At 44.2% G+C, this 12,220-nt stretch overlaps 1 protein-coding gene across 1 annotated transcript; it reads right to left on the bottom strand.

Moving 5' to 3' along the window:
- Positions 1 to 8,230: 8,230 nt before the first annotated feature.
- Positions 8,231 to 12,217, bottom strand: VIMP (VCP-interacting membrane protein; the record flags this gene model as incomplete). Its single annotated transcript, XM_009084206.1, has 4 exons — positions 8,231 to 8,310; positions 10,272 to 10,344; positions 10,445 to 10,534; positions 12,137 to 12,217. Coding segments are annotated over 4 exons (324 nt in total), but the record flags the coding sequence as incomplete, so codon positions are not given.
- Positions 12,218 to 12,220: the final 3 nt, after the last annotated feature.

Here is a 12,220-nt window from a genome sequence, read left to right as displayed (position 1 = left end):
AGTGTTTAAGAGGCATCTGGATCCGGCGCTGGAAAATAAGGTTTAGGGGCTACATTGGAGTGCCAGGCTAACGGTTGGACTCGATGGTCTTAAAGGTCTCTCCGGGTTTTGACGATTCAATGATTCTACGACAAGGACCAACACCTTGACCAAACATCCCACACAGGGGACAGGGAATCTGGCCCAGCGTCCCACACTGGGACCTCAGCCCAGCTGCCCAGATCAAAAGGCTGGGACAGGAGGCTAACAGAACATGGGTGCAGGACAGCGGGACAGGGACTGAGACCCAGGACTGGGACCCCAGCCCTTCCCACCAGGATGGGAAGGCACTGGGACACTGGGACCCTAACCCAGGATAGGCACCAGGTCGTGTCCCTGCTACCTAAGCCCTGCCCCGTGGTGCACACAGAGCCGGGGCAGGCAGGCAGTGAGGACCTGCCCTCCAGCCCTCTTTGCCTGGCACTGATGCATTTCTGCAGCACACACTCGGGCGCCAGGGAGCGAAGGCACAGGCAGCTCTCTGGTTTTTCCCACCTTGCTAATTAAACTGACCAGAAATAGGTCAGTTTCCATCCACAGGCTATAATGAGTATAATGCTCAGCAGAGTGAAGACTTTGGCTGTATTGGGTGAAGATTTCTTATTCCTTTGTCCACACTGACTCTCCACATGTGTTTCATCTACAGAGCATTTCATCTTCAAATGCTGCAGCCCCAAACCCTTCACATTTCACAGGAAAAAAAACCCTCCAGTCTTCACAGGGGAAACATATAAAGTACAACCCAGTGACCTCCTGCTCATCATTGTGGTTTCTTCCATTTCCTGTCACTTCAGCATCTCCAATTGCCACTCTTTTCCATTTTATTTATACCATGATGTCATCCACAATGAGCTGAGAAGTCTCGGTGCTCTTGAGCAAGAACCTTTGCAAAAGAGGACACTGCACCAAATTAACACTGTACATTAATACCCAAAGAGAGCCAAACATGACAGTTTTATGATCCTTGTATCACGAGTAACTGTCTCACTTCTGGGACTGAGCAGGTAAACCCACAATCTTCTTATCTAACGAACACCATGATAAATCTTGGAAGAAATGCTTTCGTGTGGGTTTTACTGCTCTTGTGATGGTGCAATCCTCATACAGATGTAAGCACCGATGAACAAATAACACAAGTAACACTGTGATTTCTGGTATTAAATAATAATAAAATGAAATACAAACTAGATAAGAAATACAAACAATGAACAGGAAAGAAGAGCAGGAGGTCTCCTTTCTGTCACCCATGGGCAGAACACAGACATATTGAGTGAGATGTGTATTTGTGGGAAGAGGAAGAAAAGAACTAAATGATGAAAGAGGGGAAAAGGAAGAAAAGAACTAAATGATGAAAGAGGGGAAAAGGAAGAAAACTCCAAGGTAGATAAGGCCAGGGAAGGGCAGGAGCACTGTCACATGGCAAAGGCCACCTGGACTGTCCTTTCCAACCCCTCCATATGGGGAAATTCCCCTCCCAACCACCACTGTAATTCCTTTTTACTTCCCAGGGTTTGCAAAGCTTCACTATTATTTCTAGCCGCTGGTGCCCTGATCCCTTTCCATGAAGTCTGGAGTTATGTTCAGCCTGTGCCACTCAGCACATGTGGATCTTTTACTCCACTTTCAAATGCTTCTTCGTCAAACTCTTGTTTCTCCCCTCTCCCCACAAGACCCATCCTCCAGTCCTGCAACACAGGACACTGATAGATGTTCAAGCTAAAACAAAACATAAGGCCACTCCTTTCCAAGAGGCACATGTGGCAAGTCCATGAGCACGAATGGGATTACTCTGTGCGTGCTCCAAATCAGCTGTAAAAATCTCCTGATTCAAGGGAAAGCCACTGTGGCCTATGAATTACAGGAAAAGGCAGAGCTAGCGTGGCTGAAAGGCAGTAAAAGAGAGAAAGGTTGGGGCTGAGGAGCTGTCAGTTGGCCTCTTCCCACAAAGAAAAGAAGTTAGTCATCAGAACCGAGAACTCCGTGCGACTTCAGCACACATGGAAACGATGAGGCAGAGCAGCACATTCCCCTGTCGGATCTCCTCAGCCCTGAGCTCTCCTTTGGCATGTTCCCACCACCCTGCACCTCCAGAGCAATTCGGGTCCTGGAGCTCGCCACGTGCAGGGGCTGAACAGTGAGCACTCAGAGAAGGGGCAGGAGAAGGAACGGGAGCTTTCCTGCTGCCAGGATTTGACCTGGAGAGGAGGCACGTTCAGATTTCACACTGCCACCACACAAGATCACCTCCAGCTGAGATGTCCAGCTGAAATGAGGGGATGGCACCTGGGAATGCTGTGATGCTCACACAACCTCCCACAGTACATCCAAGTGCTTCCCTATGTCATTTATTGTGCCAAACTCAGGGCCCAAAGTGTGAGATAGGCAAATGTCCCTTTTACTACTCCTGCTCCCTCCCTTGCTCCTGCACAGAGCAGCTGCTGTTTCCATGACAGAAAAAAAAGCAGTTCAAGGGAAAACTTGAATGTGGCTTAGTTCTTCCAGTGGAATTATAACCCTGCTGTTACCTGCCTAGATATGTTTGTAATCTGGGCAGCAGAGAAAGGTCATACAGCATAATCGCATTTAAGTGCCTTCCCCTATTAACACAGCTCCTGGTCTCATCTATGGAGGATGGCTTGAGGAAATATTCTGAGTGCTCTCCAAAATCTGCAGAGGATGTACATCATGTGTGCTCCATCTCTGTGCTCCCATCCCATCCCACTCACTCCCAGGAGATCAGCAGCAGGACCAGCCGGTGAGAGCCCACTTGACAGGCCCACATGGTTTAGATTCATAATCAGATTAACAAAACAGTAATCCTATTTTTAAACAATGAAAAAGCCAAGTCCTTTAGATGGTGAGCTGGTCTGTGTGTGTGTGTATGTGCATACAGAATAGGTGCCATCCTGTTGGAATAAAGAACCGATAAATAAAATATTTTGGAATAAAGAATAAATACCAAAAGAAAAAAGTTTCTTCTTTCTCTGTCCTGTAGAGGAAAAGAGGGACTATCTTGCACTTCTTTTTCCCATTGGTTTTGATGTCTGATGAGCCACTCCAATACTTATAGGATGTACTTTCTATAATATATATTCTTTACCACATTTAAAAATAATAGTTAAAGAAGAGAAATACTTCCTGAATGCTCCAGAAACTTCAATTATGAATGTTCCAGTACTTAAACTTATACTTTAAAAACTGCCCAGGCACTGGAAAATGAGCATACTTCATATATTCAAGGTAACAGACTCACGGTGGAAAAAATCTCACTGGGCAACCTGCAGCATTTGTCTCTGTCACAGTATTTCCAGCACCGCTGCATTTTCCCAAATGATGCACAAACTCCTTCCCCAGCTCCAGCACCCACTTTTTTACCCCTCCCCATCCGCTTCTGGTCCTGCCACGGGCCAGTCCTAACCTTTCCTCTCAGCTGAATGACTCAGAAGGTGCTCGTTCAAGGGAGTAGAACTGTCACCGCTCGCTCCGAGCTGAAAGCCGGTGCCACATTGCCATCACCCGGCCCAGCCCCGCAGTGCAGCTCAGCCTGCCCGGCCGGGGAGCCCCGGGGACGGCTCGGGAGCTGTGGGAGGCGCTGGAAAACCTTCCCGTGCTCCCCACGCAGCAACTCAGGTGCCAGCTCAAGCCTCCTGGTCCCATCGGCCGCTTGCAGGAGCGGCACTGCAGGGTGCATCAAGGCACCTGAGCTTTGCATCGCGGAGGGGAAGGTGATTATTTTTAAGCAGCTGCTGCCAGACCTGAGTCAACAAACCACTGGAAAAGTCTAGAATATGTATTTAAAAAGCAAAGCATCAACATGTAATTACCTAAATAACAGAACAGCTACAGAAGTGGTAATTCCATTACCTAAGAAATGGAATTTACAGGGAGTCTATGTGATAAAGCAAAGCTTTCAGACCCAGGTTTGGGTTTGTTTTTTTCCAAAGTGCATCTTTTAGGCCGATCTAGCAGTAACTCTCCAATTTAATGCAGAGCACTAGAGCTAGACTGAAAGGCCAGGTATTGCAGGATATCCATTTTCCTTCCATTCTCTTTACATAGAATTTTCTAAGCTCTTTTCCCTGCCATCCCTACATGACTGTTACCCACAGAACGGGCTCAGAACCTGAGCTCGGTAACCAGCACACAGAGAGAATCTTGATTAGCAAACTACGGTAGACACGGAGAGAGGAATGAAATTATTAATTTATCAGTGGAGATCTTGCTCTGTGATGCACTTCAAAACACAAGTGATCACAGGAAAAATATACATGAGAGCAGCAGCTGCCTACCTGCAAGAGAAATCTGCAATGAAAATGTGCATTACTCCCGCAAAGCTGAGCTGAGGGCACCTATTCCACTGCAGACATTGGGTTTTCACAAAAGACAACGGAAGTTTTGAAGTGGCTGGCTCTGGAGCTGGGAATATGGGCAGGGTGTGTGTCAGGCATGGAACAGCTGGCTTGGAAGCTCACACAGAATCAGCTACAAGGGTGCAACCAGGCCAGGACACCACCCAGCCAGCAGCCGTGAGCTTTTCCTTTGTGGTTACAGAGCAGTTCCAAAAGCCAAACTTTCATTCCACAAAGGAGGAGAGAGAAAAAAAGCCAAGCCTTCAGCTCATCCAAGTCTAGACCATTTTTTTTTTTACAGCTGGAAATTACAGTTCCAGTGCTCAGCTACAGCGTGGACAGAAACACACTGAGCCCCACCACTCGTGGCTAACCTGAGCTCTAAAAAGTGCCACTTTTTAGCCTGTCCAAGGGCAAGAATCATCCAGAAGGTGGATGTGATGCGGAGATGTGTGCTGCTCTGCAGCCAGGCTTGCAGAAACACAACTGCCCAAGAGATGGGAGCTGCCTGACTGAGCAGGAGGCAGAAAGAACTGTGTTAGGGTGGTTTAAATGCATCCAGGAACAACAGGGCTGCTGGTAAAAGGCACAGGAGACTGTCAGGCTGTGTGCTGTCCTGCTTCAGAGCTCTCAAATGCCAAGTCATCTTCTAAGGAGGGGAAGAAGCCACAAAACCCAAGAAAAAATACCCCAAACTAAACACCTGAGCTGAGTATCAGCAGAGTCTGAGCACAGAGCTACTGAGACATAGCCCAACACCTTTTTGAGCCAAAACAGTACAGAACAAACCCAGGAGATGAGGTTTGTTAGCACTGACATTTCACACCTGCACCAGACTCTGCAAGGACAACAGTTCCTTGCAGATATAGGTGCAATTATCATTGTCATTCACACTGATCTTTGATTAACACACAGGTAACTCTGGAATGCCCAGGAACAGCTCTGCTGATTCCCCAATTCCCTCACTCCAAGTGCATCTTGGTGTTCATTATTAAAAATTGCTAATGTAATAAACATTTTAAATACCCAAGTATGCAGTATCACTCTCAAAATCTTCCCCTCATCTCACAATGCTTTTGAAAGGCATAAATAAAGCCAAATCAATTTCATGACTGTGACAACATGGGGTTTTTTCCTACAGTTTTAACTCCAGTGCCCAGAATCTCCTGATGAATAGTTAAGAGAACTATGCACAAACCAGATCTGCAATTTAAAGACAACAAAAACTTTGCTCCTCCAGCATATAAATCATCCAATAGCAACTAAAAATACTTAGCTGCATTTCTCAAGCAACTAACATTTTCAGGATTTTTTGGTGCCTCTGAACACTTGCCTGATTTAGGATTTTTCAAGGCCCAAAAGAGATTACTCTTCAGTGGTTAAATACCATTATACAACAGTTTAATAGCACTGTGTTAACTCTGAGTTTGTTACTCAGCTTCTTCCAGATAAAGGTATTTCCAGCACATCTGCATCACTGGAGCAAAAGGCTTCTTGCATAACTGCTCTAGTGGGGGAAGAAAAAACCTCCTGAAGGCTTTTTAATATGATCTTTCATAATTCAAGTCCTTGGGAATTCATACCAAAGCAGGAACAATGGATTCATTAAATAGTTCACCTTCACCTAATGCTTTCTGCATGCTTCACTCTTAAGCTATAAAGCAGCAAGCAACCACCTTTCCACATTGTTTGTGGTCAAGGGAGAGCTTTTCCATCTGAAGTCAGAGGAAAAACCCTTCCATCGTCTGCAGGGTGTGAGCCAAAAGAGAAGTTTTACAAACTGAGGTTCTTCCTCCCACCCTGTTCAATTGCTCAGAAGTGTCTGATCAAGAAAAATGTAGGGATATGAGGATTAAAATTTTAAAATATTAAGGCAGAGAGAAGCTTGAAGTTTCCAGAAATGATGTAAAATCACTTCATTCTTACTGGATGTGTCTTTATAAATCTTGGAATTGGGCAAAAAGCCACATCCCTAGTCCTAGCCAAGAGCAAGTCTTGAGACACCGAGAAAGATTAGCATGTGCTCAGTCCAGAACTGCTTATTTATTTCTTAAAATGTTTTACTGGATTAATAAGTCAACCCATCCTGATAATTTTATCAGCACAAGGAATTCTGCTCCTTTGAAACAACCTCCTCCAGCTGTTTTTTCTGAATACACCACCTCAGTCTGTTGCCTGTTTCCCCAACATGAGAAGATGCTCCCCAAGGCAGGAGTAAGATTACAACTTATTCCTCTTTCCTGAGGAAGAACCTTCAGATCTTAAAGTATCCTTCCCCACCTCTATTTTTTACCTTGTTAAAGATTAAAACCCGAAATTACATGCACCAATCTGTATTAAAACAATGGAAATCTAAGTTTACATACCAAAACAGACAGAAGTCAGGGAATGAAAACGAGTTTCCATAGGAACATCAGCAGCCTTCTCACTTCACCTTCTACAAGCACTTGAACACACACTTTGTGAGTCTAAAGCAAAAGGTTCTTGGCCTTTCTATTTCAATAGCAACCTTAAAACTCACTAGTAACATGCTCCTGTGACATTTAGAGCCAAGAGAAATCATATCTACATGCATATAAACAGTGTATTCCAAGCTGACACTTGCTCCTATTGATGAACACAAGTATTCCAAGACTAAGTATCTAGAAACAAGTGCTCAAGCAGCCCCAGGCTATGCTAAGTAAACACTGATCCAGACCCTAATGCCTACAGACAAGCTCAGTAACAGCCATCAGACACAGGGACATTGTCCTATTCCTTGTCCCAGGAACACTTTTCCACAGACAGCCCAGATTTTGTCTGCAGCATTTTGTGCCAGAGATCAGAGGAAGTGGGGGGGATTGTTTGGAAAGCTCAGTTCTAATAACCAGTTCTATTTTCTATCCTCAGTGCTGGGTATACCCCAGAAGGATGCAGACCACACACTCCTTGCAGCCAGTGTGTCACCCTCACTGGGCAGAGCTGTGACCTCTCAGCCTCTGTGCTGCACCAGCTGGCAGCAGGGTCCTTTCACCTCCCACCTTGATTTATACACATCCATCACACTAGAACACAAACCTTCTACGAAAAAGATGCTGTAGAAACTCACGAGATTGTAAATACTTGATTTATAATTTGTTTGCAATTATATTTAATATTAATAGTGTTTTGTTTTTACAAAGCAGTTGAAATTAAAAAAAAAAACAACCGAAAAGGAATAGCAAGAACCCCCCATCTGCTGTCTAGCATCAGTAATCCTCACTGGTTTGTTCACCATTTATAAGGAAAACATCATTCAAGCTGGCCTGTCACAGAGACTTCTGCAGTAACTGGCTGTCAGTGCAATCCGTGGCATTTGTCAGATCACCTGTGGTTTTTCTGGAAGCCCCTCTGCCTAAATTCAAGGTGTCTGCCAATGATAATATCCTTCCTCTCTAAATTATCCTCCAGCCAAACACAGTAGGTCTGGTAACACATGTCTGAGGATGGTAAATATCCTCATCTTACTGAGGTAAACTGAGCGTGGATAATTAAATTTGCCTGAGGCCAGTGTTTGGAACAGCCACAGATCTCACAATCCCAGGGGATTCACCTTGGCTGGAGACTATGCTCCCTCTCTACAGAACAGTGAAAATTAACTGATTGCACTGGAAGTGTTTCTTTCTTTGTCCTCTCTAAGAGGATCAGGTATTTCTCCTGTGTAGCTTCTGTGTTACAATTTGGAAATGGGATAAATCTGTTTTGAAGCTAAGACCTGCACTAAACCAGCCCCAAAGGAGTCCCTGTGACAGGCAAACTGTAGGCAGTCAGACAGTGGGCAAGATCAAGCCTGCTAGTGCCATGAGACACTAGGGAGGTTAGCCTCATCCACCTGCTGATGGGCCTCTCCGGCCTGGTCTCCAGGAACAGGTTCCTCCTCCTTCTCCAGACAGTGGGTTATACCCTAGAAACACAGAAGAGAGATCCACTGGATTAATATTCTTCCTCCCCAGCCCTTCACCAACACATAAAGAATACCAAAAATAAGCCTCACAATTATTTACACCTTGTTTATACTTACTACATAGGCAGCATTTTAGGGAAAATGAAAGCAGGGAAAATACACAGGCTTGAGAGGGTTTATTTTTGTAGTACTAATAGTAAAAGCCACTGCAAAACACTTGTGTTTTGATTTGATCAATTTGGATTAAATTAAATTGAAACTAATTACCATTTGATTTCTCTAAGTCTGCACTGAAGCTGTAGTGCTGCTCTGCAGGATAAACAGAGCAGTCACAACAGCTCTCAGAGTAAACTCTGTACGAGTGTATCTGCTCTCCAAGTGTCCTAACAGTCAGGGACTTAAAACAGTCTTTTATTCCAGTGCTGCGAGGAATACTCTGAAGGTCAGAAGGTAAATCCACTCATTACTACTGCAAGATACATTTTGTAGAGAACTTGAAGAGGCAAGAATAGGTAGTAAAGCAAATACACTTCAGTTTAACATCCTAATGCTGAATAACTTCATGTCAGGATACACTGGGAAAGATACAACCTGGCAAATGTCCTCAATCTGCTCTGCACAAAGCAAAGCAGCAAAATCCTAGTAGCACTGCTAACCAAGCAGGTTTCAACGCAATCTGTTCCTCTGAAACTTCCAGCATCATCATCTTTGAAATTTGTTTTTCTCACAGCAGCCAAGTTTTGCTTTCTAGCTTTATTCAGCAGCTGAATAGTGCAGGTGGTTCTTTCACTTCATGCTGATCTACCTCACCTGATGAGAAGACCTGAGACCTCTAATTCTTTAATTGCTTGCTTAAGCAAAGACTTTGCTTAGGCTTAAACCAGGACAGGTAGCAGCTGGAAGGGTGCTCAACCCAGCTGCCCTGACCCTGCTTCTCAGCACAGCATTCCTCATCCCCCAGGGACGTAAATAGCCCATGCAAGAGCTGTCCAAGATATCAGATTGCACTCCTATTAAACAACCTCAGATAAATCAATTACTCAACTCCTTCTGATGTCAGGAACAATATTCAAAGCAGCAATTTCACCACTGCTCTCTTATTGAGGTTTAATATGTTCGATCAAGAATCTGCAGGTTTTATCCCTTTAATCAAGTGACTTACTCAGCACTTCACCCTAAGTGGGTTTCCCTTTCAGCCTGATATGATCGAGGCTGCCTACATGATTCACTCCACTATGGAAAACTGTAATTAAAATATACCCAAATTAGCACTTGCAGGGATGGCCCATGCTGCTGGGCTGAGAGGAGAGAAAGGAGACTGTCTGCATGGCTGACATATGGCTGTGAGCCTAACGTGGGTGATGTGAGGCCACAGAAAGCACTTCATCCATCAAGGTGATTTCAGCAGCTGACAGTGAGTTTAATGCTGAGATTCTCTGGCACTATCTGAGAGTTGATAAGAGTTTAAACATCTGCACGATTTATATATTCAATAGGTCATTTTTGTGGTAACTGACAAATAAGGTCACGTTTTGCATAACAAACTTTTTCATCTTTCTGAATCTGTATAATATGAAGTAAAATACTCTCTTGCTGCACTTAGTCAATACTAGAGGTGCTTGAAAGACAGACCAGATATTAAATTATTGGATTTTTCCAATAATGGGAGAAGAATCCCAGAAATATGGAAAGAATCTATAATTCTGCGTAAGAAAAATCTCAGTAAATTATCGCAAAGCATTTAGAAAAAAAACTGGACATTGTTTTCCTGGGGAAAAGCATCACAAAAACTTCCTGCCAGGTTTTGCACCAAGCAGAACAACTGACCAGAGGTAAGAGCTCATTTGTGAGGTACATTTTGTTTTCTCCTTAGAAAGACAAGAAGTATGTACAGTGACAACGTACACAGCTGGATAAATGCTCTGTTCAAGCTCAGAACATCTTAAGGATTCCACACTTACCACCTCCTCGCAAAGGCTTTTTGTTTGGTTTAGATTTTGGGACTGCTGAGGTGGAGGCACCAGATTCTCCTTGCTGTTCAGAAAAGCAAAGAGTTACTCAGCATGTAATCAACATGAATGTCAGCTAATTTAATCACACAAACACAACTGTGACCTGACTAAGAGGTTGTTACCTGATTCAGTTTCAGATTTCCTTTGTAGCTCTTTCCTTCTTGCATACTTTCCCACATTGCTATCTTCTGCCTTCGCTTCTCCTCTTCAAGCTGTAGAACAAATCCAGGATACACAAGACTAAGATTTCAGAACTCACAGAATCCCCAGGAACAGCTACAACAGACTTGTCAAACCCCATGGGATCTATCTTTATCTGATGCAATATCTCTGAGCTGATGGAAGCATTTCCTTTTTCACACACCCACATCTTCCCCTCCTCAGTATGTACAGACTGTGTCTGCAGCTTCTCTTGGCCACTTGTTGCTTTAAAACGTTTTGAAAGCAAAACAGAACCAAGTGCAAGCTTAAATCTCGAGTCTGTGAGTAGTACCAAGTAAAGAATGCTGCATATGAGAGTCATTTAATGCACAATGTGGGGTTCTACACAAGAAAGTGTAGAACAGCTAACACATGAACAGCTAAGATGTACATCCCAATATCCATAACTCTCCCAGCTCTCTGCTAAAGGAATTTATCCACAAAACCAAATAATCACTCGTTAAGAGTCCCAGAATGGTTTGGGTTGGAAGGACCTTAAAGATCATTTAGTTCCACCCCCTGCCATGGGCAGGGACACCTTCCACCAGCCCAGGCTGCTCCAAGCCCCATCCAACCCGGCCTGGAACACTCCCAGGGATGGAGCAGCCACAGCTGCTCTGGGTAACCTGTGCCAGTGCCTCAGCACCTCACAGGGATGAATTTCTCCCTTACATCCAATCTAAACCTACTCTCTTTCAGTCTGAAGCCATTCCCCTTTGTCCTATCACTATATCCCCTGATGAAGAATCCCTCTCTTCATCCTTTTAGGCCTCTTTAGATCCTGGAAGGTTGCTCTGAGGTCTCCACACAACCTTGTAATCTCCACACAACCTTGTAATCTCCACAAATAGAAAGCATTGAGGTAGCTACTCCATCCAATCAAAGAAAGCAGAGTATAAACTGAGGTCTAAGTGTCTGACTGCAACACCAGAAATAGAAGAAGAGATGGGATTAATGAGCAGTGTTTTTGCTATGCTGATCACATTCACTTCTCTGTGCTGCCCCACACAGCAATTTGCTATTTCTTTTTATGTCAAGCCACAGTTCAAACCATTAAATTGCAGCAACACTAAGTTACATTTCTAAGAACTCCTATTTGCCATTAAGAACAGAGAACACACGTGTACAGTGGTACAATTAATCTAAATGCTTGTAAATCCCCTCCAGCCACTCACTGCACACAACTAAGTCCCTGCAGGTACAGATTTACCTGTAAAAACACTAAGATCAGACCCACAGTGTTCATGGTGGTTCTCTTGTGGTTCTCCACAAGTAATTGCAAGAACAAGTGCCACAGAGGTGAGTTACTTGAGGCAGGAGCAGAACAGTACATGTATCAATCTTTAATCAATGAAAAGCATCAAGACATGAGGTCAGCACAGTACATAAGCATGTGCTGGAGGTTCATCACAATACCTAACGCTCTGTGGATCAAACCATGCCAAATGTGATCCTGGCAGAGGAGAGAGGAAAACCCCTCCACCCACATTCCAGCAGGGACAGCGACTTTCCTATCTGTCTGGTGTCTAATATGAAATAATCCTTCCTTTAACAGCAGCAGAGTACTTGATGACAAATTTTATGAGTTAAAGAAAGAAATACTCTTTGGTTACCTGTTTTTGTTTTTCTTTGTATCTTTCTGCTTGTGCATTCAACTCCTCCTGCATCCTGAGGCGAGCTGCTGCCAAGGCCTCCTG

The sequence above is a fragment of the Acanthisitta chloris genome, unplaced genomic scaffold (assembly GCF_000695815.1).
Source record: "Acanthisitta chloris isolate BGI_N310 unplaced genomic scaffold, ASM69581v1 scaffold45651, whole genome shotgun sequence".
In the NCBI taxonomy this organism is placed as follows: domain Eukaryota; kingdom Metazoa; phylum Chordata; class Aves; order Passeriformes; family Acanthisittidae; genus Acanthisitta; species Acanthisitta chloris.
The sequence above is the reverse complement of the archived record's forward strand: the minus strand, read 5'-3'. Positions and strand labels throughout refer to the sequence as shown.